The 21,328-nt window shown below is 38.0% G+C and overlaps 1 protein-coding gene across 1 annotated transcript in view; it reads right to left on the bottom strand.

The window, feature by feature from the left end:
• Positions 1–21,328, bottom strand: part of b4galt2 (UDP-Gal:betaGlcNAc beta 1,4- galactosyltransferase, polypeptide 2) — a 129,159-nt gene that overhangs the window by 15,324 nt on the left and 92,507 nt on the right. Inside the window, exons 4-5 of the mRNA XM_054596484.1 lie at positions 13,846–14,033; positions 8,328–8,450 (exon numbers count right to left, since the gene is read on the bottom strand). Coding sequence (XP_054452459.1) covers positions 8,328–8,450; positions 13,846–14,033 — 311 coding nt within the window. The remainder of the gene's footprint in view (positions 1–8,327; positions 8,451–13,845; positions 14,034–21,328) is intronic.

Raw genomic sequence — 21,328 nt, 5'->3', positions numbered from 1 at the left:
ACTAGCGGACAGCTGGCTACTTTGTAGCTTGCAAATTTCGCTGTGCTTTCATGCAACACTGTTACAGAAAATTATCCGAACAAAGTTGTCACTCATATGGAGAAAGCAATGTGTTTACAATGTGATAATAGTGTGTGGATGAAGCATTATGTTGTAAGATTTTACTCATTTAGCGGCTGGCTAGTTAGCTAGCTACCTTGCTAATTCCAACGTGTTTTCATACTATACTGGTTGCAGAAAATGAGTCTAATGGTTACTCCGCCTCACTCTGATGGACGAGCTAGCTAGCTAACTATTTTCTTCAGACGTTATAAAAAAACAAGCCAACAAAACTTGGTAGCCAGCATTTACTAATATTAATCATTCTTCCTCCACCTACAAATAAATGTCATCATGTTTACTAACAGAAAGAGGGTCTACTGTGGTCATACACCAAATGTAACTTCAGGAGACACAAAATTGGAATCAGACATAAAAAAAAAGAAAAAGACATAAGAGTTGTTTTTTTTAACGCCGAACACCTGGCAGAATGATTTATATCTTAAGAAGGTGGAGGTCACTACATTCATTAGCAGGCAGTGTTGCACTGCATCCCTCCCTTGCACAGAGTCCTTCAAATTAAACAACAAAATAGTTTAAACAGACCCTGGCACTGACACAAGAATCTGATTGGGAAAGCATTGACTTTTTTGGAATATTCCTAAAAGGATTGAACATAAAAAAAAATGTAAATGTGTGAATCAAAATTCAGGTCAGCATCAATAATAACTTGACACAGACCCGCTGCCTCTGAGTTTCAAAACAATGGCGGGTGAGGAAGTGAGGAGCACCACAATTATGCTTCCACTGCCTTAAGTAAAATGTCTGACGGCAAGATCCAACTGTAGATGAGACGACTTTTATTTCTCAATAATGACCTCTTCTTTAGCCAAAGGAGTCACACAGGACGCTAATTCAGACACATTAAGATTTCAAATCAACCACGTTAACCAACCACAATGCTAATGGTATTCCCTGCTGCTGCTGCTGCTGCTGACTCCCTCCGTCACCCCGCCTTCACCTTCACATGGATTCTACTCCAATTCAAGCACCCGCTCTCTTCTGTGTCGTGTTGACTTCTGTTCAGTGACTGTCGTATTGAAAGTATCATATCATAAGGAAAATGTGCCTGCTGGCAAACCCTTTGTACCCTTTTGTACTTTGATACTAAGGACAGATTAAATAACTTTTGAAGCAGTTCTTTTTAAAAAGAAAAAGTAAATAATGGCCTCTTCTGGCCTCTCTTTCTTGGCCGCAATGAATAAATGCTTTTGAACCTTATGTATTTCAATGTGGAAAATCCAACTTCAGCATTCCTAAGGCATAAAATGGTGCTGTGACAGCACAAGGTGAAAAAAGTTCATAATAGTTCAACTTTTTGAGGTCCATGGATCGTCTGCCAACTGCAACTGGCAACCCATGAATGAAAGGGCATCCAGAAAAACAATCTGCTGCTGTCAGTCAAAATTCTTGGACTCTGTTAAGGTCTCAATATGCTGGGCTACAATCCAGCATACCAATACCAGTATTTTTTTGGCTTATATACTATCATATTTAATGCGTTTTATAGCTTCATTAACAGACTTCTGAATACATTTTTATTTCTACTGAGCGAACTGACAGAAATTGGGTATTTCTTAGTATTACTTTCTGTTTATTAATTAACCACATACTTACAACAAATCAGTTTTAAAAGCAGATAACAAAAAATGTTCATCATGTAGGTAAGTATTCATAGTATTGTTACTTTAGGTATCACTCCACCCTTTTTTTTTGTGTCTATAAAACAAGTAAAATAATATGTTTAATCAAACAAAGACAAACAAGAGCCCATGGAAAAATCAAGGAAAGCGAGAGCATCAATCAAATAAAAGGTCTAAACATGAATTTAAAACACTCAACAGTGTTCACTGACCTGAACCCGTGGGTGGAGACTTCCACAACCCGAAGGTGTGATTGAACTTATAAAAGCCTTGGCATTCTCAAAGTGTTAAATCAAAAATAAACCTGACTCTTACACCATTGTCAAGGCTTCACAGAAACACGTGCAGTCCTTGTGCTGCCGCGGATGCATGTGTGCATGATGCTGGCTCGGGCTCTGTTGAAAGCCACCGCTGGGAGGTTTAGAGGGAGGAAGGGGGGGGGGGGGGAGAAGGCCAAAGACGAAAGAGAGGGAGCGTTGAAAGAGAGAGAGTTGTGTGTTTGTGTTGAAGGCTGGTCCACCATGGAAGCCCTTGGGACATCTTTGCCCAAGGCTACTGCTGCATGTTCAGGATGGTGAAGAGAGAAATCCCTTCACCTCGCTCCTTCTTTCTGTGTAACATCCACCAACCTTTTAGACAGGGGTGGGAGGGGGGGGCAAGCAAGTGGCACTGGCAGTTGTGTAAGTTGCTTGTGTCCTCTCTGCCAAGGGCTCGGGCCACACTCAGCAGCAGGGACAGATAGTCCCCCAGGCAGGCATTAAGCTAGCAGGACCCATTGCAGGCAGTGTTCATGCCATGGTCTATGGCATCTAAACCAGCTTTAAAAGAGGAAATCGCTGGAGGGAAGCAAGAGATGGAGATAGAAAAAGAGACGAGGAGAGTTAGAGGATTCTGAAGTAGAGAGTAAAAGAGCAATTAAGTCATTTAGTTATTGCTCTTTTTTTCCCCAGAGCAGCTTCCTAAGACTAAGCAGATTGAGGTTTATTGCCTCGTACAAGGACACTTCGACTGGACACCAGGCTGATGGACACATCGGCGGATCGCACTACATTACATTACATTACAGTCATTTAGCAGACGCTTTTATCCAAAGCGACTTACAATCAGTAGTATATTACATATCATTCACCCATTCACACACTGATGACAGGCTACCATGCAAGGTGCCACCATCAGACTCTAACTAACATTCATGCAACATCCAGTCCACACCGATGGCAAGCCTTCGGGAGCAACTTGGGGTTAAGTGTCTTGCCCAAGGACACAGCCGCACTATTCAAACTATTCAAACTACTGAACTCTGCTACCTTTAAAGACAGAGAAGAAAAACAAGGGGACAGATTTCACGGGTGTCACACTCTCTGATATATATACCACTGTTCTTTCATCTCTCTATCCTGGTACCCTCCCCTCCTCTATTTGGTTTTTACTGAGTCCTGAGAGACTGAGCTGGCGAGCATGTTAGTTCACTCAGCTGGAGACTCCCTCCTCTCCTCTGCACGCTACGACAGCTTTGACTGTTAGAACTGAAACTGATTTCAGCATCAGAGCACATGAAAACGATGCTTAAATTTAAAAAAGAAACTAATGATAAGCAGCTTGCTGAAATGGTGTCTTCTAGGTTTAGGCAACAGAACCACCTATTAAGGGTTCTAATTGACTAATTGGTTGTTTTGGTCTTAGTAAACTAAGATTTCTTAAGTCGATTAGTCATTCTCTTTTGCTTTTTAATGCTGAATGACTTATTTCCAAGAAACAAGCACATCTATAGTAAATACAAGATTTAAAGTGGTGCTTTTGTGTCAGTTAAATCAATCAATTTGCAATCGAAAGAGTGTGAGCCGACTAAGAATTTCTTTCACCTTAGACAGCAGTGGTAAAAATCAGTGTCTAATAATGGCACGGATGGGTTTACATTGCAGTTAGTTGAAAACCAGGTGCAACTCATACAGACACTAAAGGTAGCCTGGTGCGTTGGTATATGACGCCCTGGGAGTGAGACCAGGATGCAATGGTTGTTCAGACATTTTACTTAAAATCCTGCATAGTGGCGCTAGAAGCAAAGTCAGGGGATCACTAAAGTAATTAGGATTCATCCTCTGGGCACCATGAACATCTGTACCAAAATTCATGTCAATCCATCTAATAGTTGTTGAGATATTTCAGTCTGAACCAAAGTCTTGCACCGACTGACTGACCGTCATTGCATCACAAGAAAAATCCACAAAGAAAATCAATCATGAGAAAAGTGAATAGGAGAATATTCGGCTTGCTTTGATGGCCTCAGCTACATTCACACGCAGCCCTGTCCACACACCGCCTTCTTCCAAAAGCTTGTCCAAGTGTGTTTTCAAGGGCATTTCCCTTCTGATTGCTCCGTGAAAGGCTTAAAAACTAGCCAGCCCTTAAAAGCGAAGGTGGATGGTGTGTGGGAGCTGTGAGCCTGAGAGAAAAGCAAGGCAAAACCTTCACGCTCAGCTTTATTTGCATGTTTCTGCCAATGTGTTTTCTATTAATTTATTATAAGATTGACCTTGGGATTTTTACAGTCTCAGTTTGTAGTAAACAACTAGAGAAAAATAGAAAGAGAAGAAAATAACTGACAATAACCTCACTCCTGTTCCTGTTATTTCTATTTAATATGCAACCCTCTTTAAACTCAATGTACCAATGATTGTACCGAACAGCTGAAAGCAAATACAAAACAGCATATATAAATGCTCGGAATAAATTATAAGAAATTGGTAGAATCAGATTCATGGTCAATTCTCTATTGCACTTATTCTTGCACTGAGAAATGACAGACATAAGTACACAGTGCTATTATATTTCAGCATATTTGAAGCCGTGTATAGAAAGAAAGATAATTCAGGTTTTAAGTTTAGGTTCTATCAGAAGCATATAAAAATGTTGCTTTCAACAGATCACCATGTTATTTACAAAAATGCTTCTGCCAGCAAAAACTTACATCAACTGCTACAGAGCAGATTAAAGGTGCACTCAGCAATATTTGATCATAAAAATTGACACAGAACAACTTCAACATCCCATTTGGTGTCGTGTTTCTGGCTGATTGATAATGCATGTTGAAAATGTACTGGGTATTTTTTTCGCTCTGGTTTGGCTCTAACCAACTTCTGTAAAACAATATCTGAATGTTTAGCTTGCTAGATCTTCACCTTTGTGTACCATGTATGTGTTTACTTCAAGCCCCTGATGTTTCATGCTGGGCAGGTAGCGTACACCTGGCTCAGTCTACAGTTTTAGGCCGAATGGTCGATACCTAAAGAGGGTGACATTTATCGACACAATGTTCAGGTCCAACAAAAGCAGTATATAATATCGCCCATGTGAGTGAATCATCTACCAGTCATTCTGTATTTGTACAATTTCAATGGTTCTATCTCAAAAAGAGAACTAGAATCAAACAGACTGCATATCATCAAGAGACATATTGGTTCTGGTTGCATTTTTGCCTCTGCAAGACATTATACAGAAGAAGTCTGACACATCGTCTGCCTCCCGTCAGACAAAATCAAGAGAAAAAGATCTGCTGCGTCACTATCTATCTGGAAAATTAAAAAAATGGATAAAATCCGTGCAAGTTCTTTAATCTCGAGGAGCGCCTTTTTTCTTGAATTTTTAAGCGGAATTAAGGATGTTTATTCCTGATAGACATCTTTGATGATGATATCCTTGAAAAGTGTAAGTTGCACTGAATCTATCACAGTTTGAAAACCTCTGGTGTACAGTGAGGACAGAAAATAAAGGAGAGAGGGCTGGATGGACTCAATCGTGGTACACACTGTACTGTAGAGATTATATGGGTGGCATCTTAAACCTCTAAACCACCAGTATGCCCCGCTGGCATCATTAAAGCAACTGTCCCCGGACAATCTTGGAAAAAGAAAGGAAATCCAATTAGCCATTATTTTTTAATTTGCATCGTTTAGCCAGAGTGTCCACTGTTCAACATTATATTGTCTCACTTTAAGTACAAAATAATACAAAGGAGGGAAAAGCTTCAAAGGAAGGTTTGCTCTTTGATTCAGGGGAAACTAATTATGTAGCTGTGCTCAAAATACAGAATGTCATTTTGTTCACATTTTGCACCTTATCCAAAGAAATATGAACATTCAGCATTGTTGACATGTTCAGTGAAAAGATTACTTCCTCAAAAAAGCTTCATGACTGTATGGAAACTATGCAATCAGGCAAGTTTGAATTGCAGAAGTGAATGTGTGAATGAATTACATTTAAACAAATGTATATTCCCGCAAGTCACAGCACTTTATATATCAGTTGAAATTGCTCAAGTTATATGAGTAGAAAGGATCTTGAGGGAAATCTATAGCATCTAATGACTTACTGAAGCTATCATCCAATAAAAAAGTTAGAACTCAAACTTTATCTATCATCTGGACAACCATTCAGTGAATCACACTTAAATCTCTTTTATCACATTTTTCCAGATGCTGACAAACAACTGTAATCTCCTGAATACTGTGTCTACTGACAAAGTCCATTCTCCAAAACAATAATTTTCAAATGCTCTATTTTCAGTTTTCTTATAATGCTATTACTCTGAAAGGACAAAGATAAGCTTCACAGTGTGAGAGTGACAGCAGGACACAGACAGAGAAAAAGAAAAGATATTGAAGAATAGGGACAATAAAGATGGAGATTGCATTTTATCTGTGAAGAACTGTCCTGCTGTGCGAGTTTGTAGCAGTGTGTGTGTGTGTATGTGTGTGTTTATAATTAGTGTGCTCAAGCCTGATTCTCTGAATGCAAATGTATCTGTTTGTGTGTTTAAAATTAATTTTCTTTTGAAGCCGATTCAACATTAAAACGGGCAATTTTTGAAAATCTTGTGCTGATGGTTATTTCAGTTGTGAAGCAATATGAAGCGGACATATCCCGTTTGTTGTTGTGACAGCAGCATTTGGGGAATATATGGAAAATGTCAGCTGTGATTAAGGTTCAGTGCAGAGGTAGTTTCATAACTTCTTTGCAAAATATGTATTTATTGTATTCAGCCAACGTTATTATTTCCGCCCTGTAGGGCCAAGCAAAGATGAATGACATTATTGTAGTAATAATTTGTTTAATAGTCAGATCATCAGCTCACCAGGTAATTCAATAATTTTCAGTCCAAACAGCCATCTGAGTACTCCATAAATTGAACTAATGGCCCTGTAAGTGGTCCATTTAGGCAGTCAGAGACATCTTTCCGTCTTCCTGTCAAACAGATATTTGATTGCAGCATACTTCCACAGAAATATTCATGAGTGATCTTGAGCAAGTCATTAAAAGCTGGCTGAAGTGCCTGAAAAGGTTTATTTATTTGATGATCATTCTCCTTCAGTGAACAATTACAATAAATCATCCACTCCACAAAAACCTTCAGTGTCACTTTCAGTCAAGAGACTTGATTTAATCACATTTTACTGCCAGGTCTTAGAAGGATTTTACTTCAAACAGACAACCAAACATAACCCTGACAGATTGTATAATACAGATTTTTTTTAGTAACTGCAAAATCTTGACAAGTAAAGTGAAACGTTACTTGCATTATAGCAAATAAATCCTCTGACACCTGATCCTGGCCAACATTACTGTCTTTACAAGGCTGTAGCAATCTCAGTCTTATAGCTAGAGTGAAGATTCTGGTATCATATGAATCTAGATGATGTAATCGATGAATTTTCATGCTAGCTTGTCGGGAATGGGGCTGAATAACGCTGAAAAGTTAGGCTTAATTTTTGGTAAGCGAAAACTGGCAGGATTCAAATATTCCAAAGGGTCCCTTAACATGTAAATTAAAACCGATTCTATGGTACCCACGAGTCTCCCCTACACAGATATGCTCTTTTTATGCTAATCCCATGCAGTTTTTTGCATGCAATATAAATGGGTTATTTCCATCTCTTCTAAAAATGGAGGATGTGAACATTTCTGCATATTTGGGTCACTAAATAGTCTTGGGGTTTCTGAGCAGTTTCCAGAAAAGAAGCGCATGCCATCCTATCACTGAAAAATGAAATTCTTGCAGAAATCTCCAAATGTCGAAAGTTTTAAAATACCAAATTACTGCATGGATTTTTGAATGGTGTTCAGCAAGGTCTTGGTGTCTTACTGTGGTATTTTGGTTGGATTTTTGATCATTTTGATCAGTTCTCAAGTGGTACATTTCTTTTTTTTTAATCTAGCACCAAATAAATGGTATCAACCTTAAAAATGACTGCACTTTTGAGATATAAGTGACCATTGGAATGGCCATCATATACTTCAATCATAGCCCTTTTACATATTTACAATTTTTTTCTGATTAATGACTACAACAACTTGCACCTCAAATTAATCTTTAGATTCCCAGCTCTCAGATGATTTTTACCACTTCTATGTGGCGTATACTGTTGACCTGCTATCTCCGCCTAAAGATCCCCTGCCCCCTTCTAAAAAATACAAAAAACAGGTCTATGTGGGTCTTTAAGGGTAGAAAAAACTAATAAAAGAAATGATTGGTGCAGAAATCATGGCAAAACAAGCAGCTCATGTTACACTACGTCATTGCACGGTTACCTGTTGTAGATGTCGTCGTCCTCCCCTCCCCAGCCCCAGTACTCGTTGGGGAAGCCGTTGATCTTCAGAAACTGTTTTTTACTGAGGCCCGAAACTCCTCCGAAGTAGCCGGCGTATGGCAGCCTGCAAGAGCGTAGAAAGGAGGAGATGGGATAGATGAGGGAAGGAGAAAGGTGAGAGGGGAGGAGAAGTTAAAAGGGAAGCAGTGAATGAATATATTACTACAAAATAAATTAGAATTGCCTGAACAAACAAGATCCTTCTGACAGCAGGAAGATTGGCAGCAAAAACTCCCTGCTATGCTGTCAAATTTCGGAGCAAATTTGCTGCATTTCTTTCAGGCACAGAAAACGATTGCATTGTCCTTCATGAGGAAAAAGCTTTTAATGGGTCAAATTAAAATAAAAAACAATGAAAAATGACTTTTAACATGTCAAAGAGAAGCCTCTTTACAATAGGAGGCAACAGCGTTAACGGTAAACGTGGCATTCTATCATTTTAACCATTTGTTGACAGCAGGTATTATCATTAAGAATTAATGGCAGATGGAGCAACATACATTTAACACACATGCAACTAGGAAGGAAGTTTGGGCTGCCTTTCCATATTGTTTGAAAACAAAAGTCCCTTTAAGTCTGTGTTAATACAGTAAAGCATTTTTAAAAGCCCCATGACATCTAATTAACATGGCTACCCACTCAGATTATAGTTAATAATTGTAATCCTTTTAATTTCTTAAAGTTAGTGGGAGATTCAAGCTGCTGTCCCTGTGCATGTTCTCAGTGTTTGTTCATCTGAAATTGTTACTATCATCAGCAGTATCACAGTTTCTTATTATATGTTGAGTGTAAAGACGGCAGAATTTACATTTGAATAACATTTTGAAGTGTTTTAGGCAAGCAGATAATTTCCTAATGTGTCTTGTTTTGGATGCGTTTTTTTAAGTGGATAATTTATGGGTGCCTTTCTACAGTAAGTAGATAATCTGCATCCATATATAATCCACTCAAGACACATGAAATGACCAGGTGTAAACAGGGGCCTTAGAATTTTTGCATACTGCCGGCCTCTAATAAGCAGCCGAACTTGCTGATAGCATGAATACTATCAGTTTCCAATAAGCAGCATTGGCCATTTACAATGGAAATGTTGGATAACGCTAAACTTATTGTCATAATTGCCCGAACATGAAATTAGAGTTTAGAAGAGAAATAAATACAAGATATGTATATAGAATATATGACAGAGGGTCAGAGAGAATAAGACAATGAAGTGATAGAGGAGTGTACCAGTCACGTATATTGTATGTGTGTGTGTGTACGTGTGTGTGTTGTGTGTTTGTTCGTGTACACATTGGACAAAGGAAGTCAGAGAGGCATTTTATTTTTTCCTCAAAAGTCGTGAGACCAGTGGAGTGGGACGGACGTCCGCTGCAAGTGTCATGACAGGCGCCTGGAGTCTAACCAGAGGCTGATAGATGTGTGTGAATGTGTGTGTGTGTGTGTGTGTGTGTGTGTGTGTGTGTGTGTGTGTGTGTGTGTGTGTGTGTGTGTGTGTGTGTGTGTGTGTGTGTGTGTTTGTGTATGTACATGTGTGTATATTCTGGACAGTATGGGTTGTCAAAAGGATGACAGCTCCCTGTTGAAAGAGGAAAGTAATGAGACCGTATGTTTCTGCACAAATTCTCCCAGCAACAATATGGTGAGTGTGTTGTGTGTGTGTGTGTGTGTGTGTGTGTGTGTGTGTGTGTGTGTGTGTGTGTGTGTGTGTGTGTGTGTGTGTGTGTGTGTGCTTGTGTTAGGTGTGCTTGGGAGAAAGAGAGTGAGAGAGTGATTGGAAGTTTGACTAACTGCATGTTTTTCTTCACTCAACTGAAGTCTCGCTAGAATTAGGATAAACAAAGCTCTTATATGGAATCTTCAACAGTGGTTTACTCAATAAACTCCATATCTGTCTGATTATTTCCTCAGAGAAGTGGGATATTCATCATCAAATGCTAACTCCCAAACACTGCTGAGATACAGTGTACTGTGCATGAAGGACATTTGACAACTTTCCTTTTGCATTTTTCATTCTCGTGGAGGATTTGGAAAAAAAACTGCATTCATCTTCAGTAGACTCTATAACTTTAACAACAAATTCTCTACTCCCTAACCAATTTATTAAATTGACAGTGCAGGTTGATCCTATTAAGTCACTGAATAGCATGCTCACACTGCCAGGAGAAGGTCATGACCTAGCATAAATGTATCCTCTGTAATTGTGCAAATGGGCTGTAGCACACTCATACTGTGCTCACCCGAGTAACAAGTACTGCACTCAAACATCCACAAAATTCTGTACAATATAATGGCAATATCATTTCATACACTGCATAAGGTCCTTTGAGAGAGTATAATTTGTGAAATGTTTTTTAAAGAGCCGCGCTGTGAAATGGACTTCAAGGTGACCCTTTCTGCTCAGACAGCTGTCAGGTGTTGTGAGGTGCTAAGGTAATGGACTAGCACGTAATGTGACCTGACTTTCAATGGCAATGTTTTCACCTTTTGTAAAAAATAAAAACGTATAGTGCTTTTACATTTGAGAGCAGCTAAGGTTGTCTTCCTGAAACGACTCAGCTAAAATACAACATTTACCCTTCGCTCCATATCAGCTTCATGATGCAAAGCTCAAAAGACGTCATTAGATCGTTGTTTGTTACTTGCTTGCTGACTTTGTGTCCTTTAATTTCGAAGCTTCCTAAATCTGGCTCAGACCACTGTTGACCTTGGCAACCAATTTTCTACAATGTTCTACATCAGTAATGAACTACAATCAACCTTGTAACCTTCTGCTAACTCAAAACAACAGGTTTTACTTTAATCCCCTTTTTTCTTCATTTTCTAGTGACTAAAAAACCTTCTTTAGAAACCATTTGAAGTATTTACTGATTAATTGCTAATAGTAAATGTTAGCCACAACCCTGCTTAGCACCTGGTGTTGTATTTTTTGCCAGATAGCATTAGCTTATTGAGTAGTATATCAGGAAGCTGCTGAGGCTCCTGAGGGTTTTCAGTAGGATAACTCTTGTGGAATGACAATTTGTGGATTGGATAGGTCACATTCACTGGCCATGTTAAGACCATTAATCAGTGCTTCTGGTGCTTTTAGATAATTGAGCGTAGGTGTGGTGTCATTATGCAAAAAGACTTAACTAAAACAGGATGCTACCCTTCAGTGCTGTCTGTAAGGACGCAGGAAACTGTTTGGCTACACTGCATTTTGATAACACACTCGAGAATTGGCACTTTCACTGACCAGATAATTTAATACAAACTTAACACTATATACTGTAGATCCCTGGTGTTTCCATGGTTATTCCTTCGCTTTAAACTGGCATCCATTGCACACTTGACCATCTATTTGGGTTATATGTCTCCAAATGGTGTTTACTTATCCTTATTCAGGTTTCTTTGGTGATTTTTACCATGGTGTCCTGTTTTGTATGGTTTTTCCGTCTCTGTGAAGTCCTTTGAGACTTGTTCTTAATAAAGGAGTTTCAAAATAAAAGCACTTAGACAGGGACGACAGTGGACAAAGCCAGAAGTGAACTTTTTACCTTCTAAAAGGTAAAAAGATAATACAAAAATATGTCTACATATTAACAAGCAACAAGTTTTATCTGCTGCTGATATTTTTTTGCAGTGTACTACAATACACGTGTATTTACAATTTCTACTTTGTGTGTATTGGGATGAAACTAACGGTTGTGTTTTATTTTTCTATTAATCTGCTGATTGTTCATGTTTGGTTTATACAGTGTCATATATAACTGTGAAGATGCTCACCGCATGTCATACATTTAAAGCTGATGACCAACACATTGAAACGAGATATTCAGTATTCAAGTCAAAGCAGCAAATTCCTAAACTTCAGAGGCTTGAACTAGAGAATGTCTGACATTTTTGCTTGGAGAATTTCCTAAATGATTATTGTATTGTTGCAGATTATTCTCAAATTCTTATTCTCAATAATCAATTGACTTATGGTCTTAGCCCTAATGTGCATTTTAACAATTTTACTCTATCTGTATTATATCACGTAAGATTGACTTTATTGTTGGAAATTAGTCTTTGGCTTCTGACAAAGTACAGCAAAGGTAAACTTGTGCACATAAAACAGCAAACCTATAAAAACAAGCAGAAAATACAGTATACAACAGTGCAAATGGTCAGGTAGCAACAAATAATTTAAATAAAAGACGAGAGCTAATATTATACAGCAAATAGTGTTCCCTGTTGGAGTCATATTATAATTTTATTCTATACTGTTTGTTTTTAAAGATTTTTTCTTATTCTCAGTTACAATGGCACATTGCAAACAAAGTCAGCGCCTCACTAATATAACATTTAGAAAACACCCAAATAATGGGTTCCTCGTGGACCTCCTTCATGCTAAAGAAACAGTATCTGCACCAGGTTGGTCCAGCAGGTCCAGTATTTGGACACAGTCCGCATAGATAGTAAGTGTCTTTGCACCAGCTGTAGTCTACTTATTAGTTTCGCTTTGTATCATGTGCTCTTGTTAGGACTATGCAAGTATGACCAAATATTGTCAGCAGTGAACTGTGGTGCATTTTCATGCTAATTAAGGCTTCAGACAGGGATTTCAAAGTATAATGAGATTTAGTCAAATTAAATACTGCTCTCTCTATTGTCTGCCAGAACACAGACTGTAGGCCATCGCAATTTTTTTGTTAGACAGCCAATTGCATATTGAAATTCCACATATATTTATTTGTTTAAATCTACAACAAGTGTGAAATGCTACATATGATTTGAGCATAAAGAGCATTTCCTTTTACTGTAGGTCTATAAGCTGTTCTCATGCGCAAAATGTGACTTTATTTATTCTACCATTGAAAGGATAGCTCACCCCAAAATCAATAATACATATTTTTCCTCTTACCTCTTGTGCTATTTATGAATCTAGATTGTTTTAGTGTGAGTTGCCTAGTTCTGGAGATATCAGCCGTAGAGATGTCTGCTTTCTTTCTAGGGGTGGGAATCACCAGAGGCCCCATGTTATTTTCATGATAATTAAGTCACAATAAGATATTATTGTGATTCAAACATTTTGTGATATATTGCGAATTATTACCTCAATCCATTTCTAATAGGTCTTTAGCCAATGAATTATATCTGCTGATCTCTCCAACAATAGGCAGCTACAGCCAAAACAACCTAGATTGATAAACATCACTACATGTTAGATGGAAACATATGAATTTTTGATTTAGGGGCGAACTGTCCCTTTAACTGGGATCACTAATGAACTGGGATGAGCTCAATCAAACTTTGAAATTAGACTTTGGCAAACCCTTTAACCCATATTATATTCAAATAGGATGAACTGAAGTGTTCCTAAGCATCAGGACTTATTAAGGTAAATGCAAGTACAAAGCTGTGCTAAGAAGTTTGGTACCATGCTCTCTCACCAGCGCTAAAATCACACGGCAAGTTGAAAACCATCCCCTCACCTGAAGCCAAACTTGTCCATGGCGATGGCGAAGTGCCTCGGCTGGTCGTAGCAGTGGTAGAGGTTGCGGTCATCCATTGGGATCAGGTCCACATCGCTGAAGATGAAGCAGTCGTACTCTGCGTCCTTCATAGCCTCCGTGTAGCCAACATTCAACAACTTGGCACGGTTGAAAGTTTCCTCACCCAACTGCAAGAACACACAACAAGAGAGACCATTATTGCATTGCTAACATAAAGATGAGGGCAGATAGTGTAGCTTCATCAGCATTTGTCAACTGCTTGAAAGGAAAAAAGGTTTTACAAATTGGAACGTGTCTTCTGAACCACAAAGTTAGGGGTGTGCAATATCAATAACATGTTCAATTAATGTTTCTGTAACCTACAACTTGTACCTTTAAAGCGCTCCTTTGTTAGGTTAAATGTAGACTGATACCAGAGTTAAAGAGGCATTGATGGGGCACTAAATAAGTGAGGGAGAGAGGTACTGCCAAAATATATAATAAATGCTGTTTTTATTACACTGTATAGATACATCAACTGGATGCCTAACTGCTACAGGCAGTGCCACCATAAACAAAAGGCAATATGAGTCAGACCAAGCCAAAAGCGATCAGGCTCACATCAAAGGTATTTTTTGCTCTACAGATCCAACATGAACTGACGACTTTTATTGAACCCGAAGAACAGATCAGTTGCCTGAAGCACCAAATATTTCTTCTGAGACTCCGTCTGGCCAAAGTTTAGCACCCTAAAGAATAATTCCAGTAGTTTTAAATCATTGTTAGTAATATCTTCATGCTATATATGAGACTATAAGTGATACATGTTTGTCATTACTGCAAATAAAGAGGTAGCTTGCTAGCTAGCGAATCATACAGCTAGCTTAACGGCTAATTCATGGGGCTAACATCTTATGTTTGGACGCAGACACAAGCATTTCAAATGATTTATTTGCTTCAAATTGTTCTAGAAAGCTTTAGTAAGTGCTGCTTGCCCTGATAAATGCTTGCTGGAAACGTGTTAAAAAAAATATCTGTAACAGAGTACAAAAATCTAACTTTTCCCCCTCCTAACATGGCGTCTCCAGCTAAGGTAGCCCTTCAGTTTCAGAGCATTATTGAACATCAGTATTTAGCATCCGCAGTGCATGTGTGCTGTATTTCTGTCTACAGGGAGTCTGAACTGATGATTGCATTGACCCCAAGTGAGCCGGCTGACGCTGCAGTGACACACATCTGTTTTTCAGTCTCTGCATGGACCAAGTTCAACATTTTGGCTAAGATGAATGCATTATTTTCCAAGCAGCACAGCAGTGTAAGATAGCCGATGTTAATATATGTGACAGTTCTAAACTAAACAATGTACCAGCAGTTGTTCCTCTTTCTGCAGAGCCCTTTGTGCAAAAGCTTGGTGAAATCCTTGTCAAGCTGCAGGGAGGTCAGCGAGCAGGAAATGGAGCTACTGTGCAACCTGACACTCTTTGGCAGACACATTTCTGACGCACGTTGACAGTCCGTCCTTTTTTCGAATACTCTCATAATGTATTCTTCTTTTCATGACAAGAACAGCGAGGAAGCTCTGGAAGCGGATAGAGAGAGAGTTGAGCTGTCCAGGAGGGAGATATAAATGTAAACCCCTTGTACTGCTTGTACTGTCAGTACCTGGTACATGCATTAAGAGACTGAGTCATCAAGACGATTTCCCCTCAGGAAACCCTTTATTCACTTAATGTACAACTAGTCCATCTATTCTAGAACAAATGTTCTTAAGTATCCTTGCAAGTGCAAGTTAAATCTTTAGATGAATTATAGCCAAAATTAATCACCACTTATTGTGATGATTAATTAATCATATTAGTTCCAGTTTCTCAAATGTGATGATATGCTTATTTATTCCCGTCTTATGTGATTGTAATTGAATATTTTAGTTGGTCGGACAATAGAATCAATCTGAATATGTCCCCTTGTGTTTTGGGAATTTTTTTAATCATAATTTCTAAACATTTTCTCAAATGTACCAAATTATTAATAAATTAAACAAGGACAATACCTGCTAGATTACAGAATATAAAATCCTAATTAATATGTGAAGCCCCTGCAATATTTAATCCTGTTTCTTCAGGTTATTTGATGAAATAAAGTCTGTACAAGAACTAGATTTGACACATCATGTCCAGCAGGGTTGGAAATTAGAATATTAAATAGCAAAAAGGACATAAAAAACTTTTTTATCATCTCGAAGTTGCTAAAGAAAATTGCATATAAGTGCAGACGTTAAGGTCTGAAAATTTAATTGTGAAAGTAATTAAAATTGCTCTTTATTAAAGGATTTATTTTGTATTACTGTTTGATGGATGATATGTTTTTATTATGTCTTAAAAGCAATACTTGGGACAAACCAAATGTATTCATCCGTTGTATCATATGTAAGTTACTTTTCCTGATATACAGTAACAGTAGCAGTACTGAGCTGCAAATAAATCTGCTGTTTTTAAACTGAAATATGACCTTTTTTAGTCATCATGGGCGTAATGAAGATTTTCATTCAAATCCGACTCGTATGGTTTTGTTAAATCCTTATGCAAAATCTCTGAGACGCGAGGGGCCCCGCATGACAAGATTACATGTTTATGGAGATGTACCTGGGTCCCAGTGCAGAGCTTAATTTCTCATATCATAAAAAAAAGACCCAGTTTGATGAATGTCTCAGTATCTACAATATGTAGCAGAACAATTAACTACTGTTACACATTTTCTGAAGTCACGTATTCCTTGGCCATTAGGGAAAACCACCCACTTTAGACATCACCAATTCTCTGAGATGATTAATGCGTCTGCTGCCTGATGCCTTTTTTTTTTTTTTTTAGGTACTCTTGCTTCCACACTGGTGCATTATCTGTTCGGACCGACCGTGATTTAAGTACAATGCGTAATCCCCCTGGTAAACCACCTAATAACTGAGATTTGAGAGCATAATCCCCTGTGCAGGTAACACAAAATCTATTGTCACAAATCCTCTGTGGCTCCAAATATCAGCTAAAACAGTCCTCTGTGTGTTTAAAAAAAAAGAAAGTCAGTTCATGTTGGAACAACATCATATGAGGTGAGGAGAGCAAATGATGGCCAATGTCATCCAAGAAACTGAGGGCAGCAGCTGATACATCAAAACAGAAAAGTGAAGTAAATCAATAGAATAAAATGGTATTTTACAAAAGTAATATCAATCGAGAGCCCATCCTTTGAAATTGTTTTAAAAGTTTCACAGCCACAGATACTAGATTGATTTCTTTTTTTTTGACATTTGATTTACTGATTGCTGTTGGGATGCAAAGAGAATTTATATAAACATTTATTAAAGACTTTACCACTTCCTGTTTGTGGCAGGTTTAGTCATGTTCTCGTATTTGATACATATTTTATTGTGTACAAAGATTAAACATGTGTAGTGTAATGACACTACAAAATAAATTTTCATCTCAAAAGCGGGTGGAGCGTTATTTTTATGCTGCAACCTACAGTCAATCTACAGTAAATATTGGCAGGGATTCTTATTTCCTTGAAAATATATTCTGCATTTGTTTGAGTGTTTGAGAGAATGCGAAATAAAAGATAAACAAAGATTCAGGGAGTGCATGTGACAGAAAGACATTCTCTAGTGTGTAGCTCCCTGCAAATGAGCGAATCAACATTTACAAAACCCAAATGATCTGCTTATATTAAGCATTATTGCTGTCATTGTATGTTATTTATATAAGATTTGTGTGTGCAAACCTCCCAGCCTCTTGGCATTATGGCGCTCTACATCTTCTCTAATCACTTCCTGCCATAAGTGAGTTCATATATCCTGCAGAATATGAGGTAAACTGACTTATTTTTGGCTGCATTTTGTGCATTTGGTGGGTGTTATTTTAACAAACTATTTGAACTGAAAATTGATTCATACTCAATTTGTAAGGTACTGCATTTTAAATTAAAATAAAAAATTGCAACATTAGTCTTTCCCAAAATATTCATGTGGATATACTGTACATTTTTTTTATTTTTATCTTTATTCTATTTTATTTTTATTTTTATTGTATAATATGTTGTATTTATTATCTGTTTCTGTAATTGAGCTGCTGCTACACCCGAATTTCCCCATGGGGATCAATAAAGGAATATAATAATAATGATAAGAAGCCATAAAGAAGAGGAGGGTGCAGTCTTCCTCTGTGTATAAACCGGTCCATCTACCACCACTCCACAGTTATTTTTTCCCTCCTGCTTTAGGCTGTTGTTTCCTCCTTTTTTTTTCTCACGCAGAGTGCACTGGAAAGATCTGCACAATTTGCCTACAGTGGCCAACAGGGGAGACTAAAAACCATTCATGTGTGAATATTTGACAAATCAACAAATTACATGTTGACAGGGTGAAATGCAGAAAGGGTACTCCAATTTAGCAGGCGGCGATTTTTGGCTCCACATTTGCAATTTCACAGGCATCTTTTAACTTTCAAGGACATTTCTGCTTCATTAGTTTTTGATCAGGCTGGACCCATAATGCAGTGTGCATATGCATGTGAGCGGGTGGTCTAAAGCCTTGTGTAAATGACTTCACTGCCAAATATGCGTGTATCGAAAATATGGTTTATTCAAGCTCATACTTACCTGGAGATAATATCATGAAAACATCCAGCACCTCAACCCTCAATTAAGTGTGTTCAGGCCCTTCCTTTCCCTCTGCCACTTCCCTATATTTGTCATATAATTAATTCTATTACTACCTAAATGTTTTCCGTCACAATGACTCGCACAGCAGGAATGCTCTTTAAATGAAATGTTTCAGTTCAGACAATAGGATCAAAACTACATGCTTCTGTAAGGGCATTTTGCAGTAATTGGCATTTATACATAATATAACTCATTATGGGCTTCACATTAAATGAAATGACACTCTTTTGGCAGATACTTATTAATATTCAGGAAAAAAACTGGTTCCATAACTATTTTTTTATCCACTTGAGGGCAATGCAAAAAGTTGTAAACACTTATGTTGATGAAAGTGATATTTAAAAGCTTATTTACACATTTAGTTGTTACAGAATAACATTATCATCCATTTGCAGTCATGCTTCAGCCACTTAGGGAATCTATGTCCAACACCCACTTTTTCTTTTAACTCTAGTTTGGTCTCTACTAACTACTTTGGAAAATATCTGTCTCTTTAGCTGCTAAACACTCCACAATTTTTCACCAGCTTTTGTCTGTTTTCTGTTTGGTGCTGTGCAGGAAAGGTACAGTGGGATTACCATGGCTTTTTTTACTAGAAGAAGCTGCCTGCTTCGGTTGAAGAATTATGCTGATTAGAGCTGAACTGAATTGAAGAGAATGAACCAAAACAGTGAAGTTGCCATACCAGAACAATAGGCTGAAATATGCTAAAATCCTTTGTAGAGCTAAGGCGAACTGTGACAAGTTTCACCTTTCAACTGGTAACAAGTGCAGGCAGCAGCTGGGAAAGTCAACTTCTGACTGGAAAACTGCTGGGGTGAATCACTGGCTGCCTGGGTAAATACGGGTCGGGTAATTGAATGGAAAACACCCATCATCTGCCATCAAGGTGTCCAGTTGCTCCACTGCAGCGGCTCAGTGACTGAGAGCAGGAAAGATGTGGCAGAAAAGCTCCCCGTTGTGGTTGTAATGTGTTTGGCAGTATGTGTGTGAGGCAGGACACAGCTGAGAGAAAAGTTTGTTTAGTCTATCCTCACGGGGAAAAGATTTCAACACTGCGTACAAAAGTTTTAGTGATGAGATTTGGGCTGTCTGGAGCTGATTGTGAACTTTAGTGAAATCCACAATTAACTATCTCAACGAGACTGAAGAGAAAACTGACTGTAAAAAAAACACCTGCCATCAGATTTTCAGAGTTCTTCTAAAATATTTATGACATCGATATCTCAGCTGTCTTGAAGGCTCAATGTGCACTTGAAGCGTTTTAAAGGGTTCCCGACTGTCAGAAATCCCTCTGCACACACACCTGTCGAATGTGATGGAAAGTGTTGCTGCTTTTTTTTTTTTTTTTTTTTTTCAGATGTGTAAATTCTGTTTTTAGTGGGAAGAAAATGTTTTGCTGGCATAGATAAGAGGCATAAATCTGAAACATCACCTTCCAACTTTTTCACTACTATTTGAAATGAAGAAAGGGATCCCAGTAGAAAATTAGATTGACACAATTAAGAAAAAGTGACAGCTTCTTTTGCAAAGTGCTCAATCAAGGCGGAACTGGACTTGCTAGATCTGACAAGATGTGTCATTTTGTGTTTCATGTTTTAAAGGAATGATTATTGAGAAGAGGTCTTGTTTTTTTAGAAAGCATAAGGGGGCTCTGTGGAAGGTAACATTGATCCTCAAACCCACATCCATTAAAACCACTTGTGTTTAGAAGCCGCTGAAGCTGCTTGCACTCTTACTCAGCATCTTACAAAAGTAATTTATCATGCTCTCGTTGACCTCCCGTTGTTGCTCTCCCTCAGGGACACCCCCCGCTGCCACCCTAAGTGGTATTTTATTCAAAAGTTTAAATGAAGTTTAAGTGAGGTTTGTGAAGCCGAAGCTTTAGGAGACAAAAAATCCTCACGGCATCAATAACAATGATTGAATGGGTGATTGAAGTGGTGCATCATTGTGATTTTTCTTAACTGAACCCTGGATGATGAGAAGTTATATACGTTTAAGTTAAATAATGACACTGAGATGATGTAGATTCATTCATTAAATATACTCATCTGGAAAATTTGTTTTCTGTTAAATAGAAGAATAATGTGAAAGCAAGATGGCACAGCTAAATTGGAGACACTGTATCTATAAGTAAGCACAACCAGAGCGTCCTGCACAATCCTGTCTGTCCTACCAACAATGTTTGTTGTGATGGCAATAAAGTTCACTTAACTTAAAGATTGTATTATTATTTTCAAGTATCAGTATCATATTTTACAGCCCCCCCAAGAAGGAGGTTATAAATGACTACTGGGACATTATGTTTTTTTGTTATACAACATCCGTAATTGCAATCATTGGATCATTTAGGATGATCTTAATATCGGTATTCCACAATAAAAATAAATTGAATATAGAAAATATTACTTTATTTACATCTTCTTCTTTTTTTTGAATAAAACCTATTTTTAAGGAGAAGCCTTTACATACGTGTTTTTATTGAATTGTGACCAAGCTATGTACTGAGAGGTATATTTTGCAGTTTAAAAAATAATCTCACTAGTCTCTCTCTGGGATGAACGATTTAATGGTGTTATTTCTTGATCCTCTCAAAAGAGAGCATAGAGTGAGATCAGATGGGAAACGACTTGCAACAAACTGGGCCAAGCGGTTGACAAATCAATCCCACCTCAATGTCCATTTATCAGCCGCTCTGTGATTTCTCCTACTTTGAGGTAAGACTGCTTTGTCAATCTTAAAACTGGCTCTAATTCAAACCCTTTGCATC

The sequence above is a fragment of the Anoplopoma fimbria genome, chromosome 3, assembly GCF_027596085.1.
Source record: "Anoplopoma fimbria isolate UVic2021 breed Golden Eagle Sablefish chromosome 3, Afim_UVic_2022, whole genome shotgun sequence".
NCBI lineage: Eukaryota > Metazoa > Chordata > Actinopteri > Perciformes > Anoplopomatidae > Anoplopoma > Anoplopoma fimbria.
Note: the sequence above shows the minus strand (reverse complement) of the source record. Positions and strands in the feature narration are given on the sequence as shown.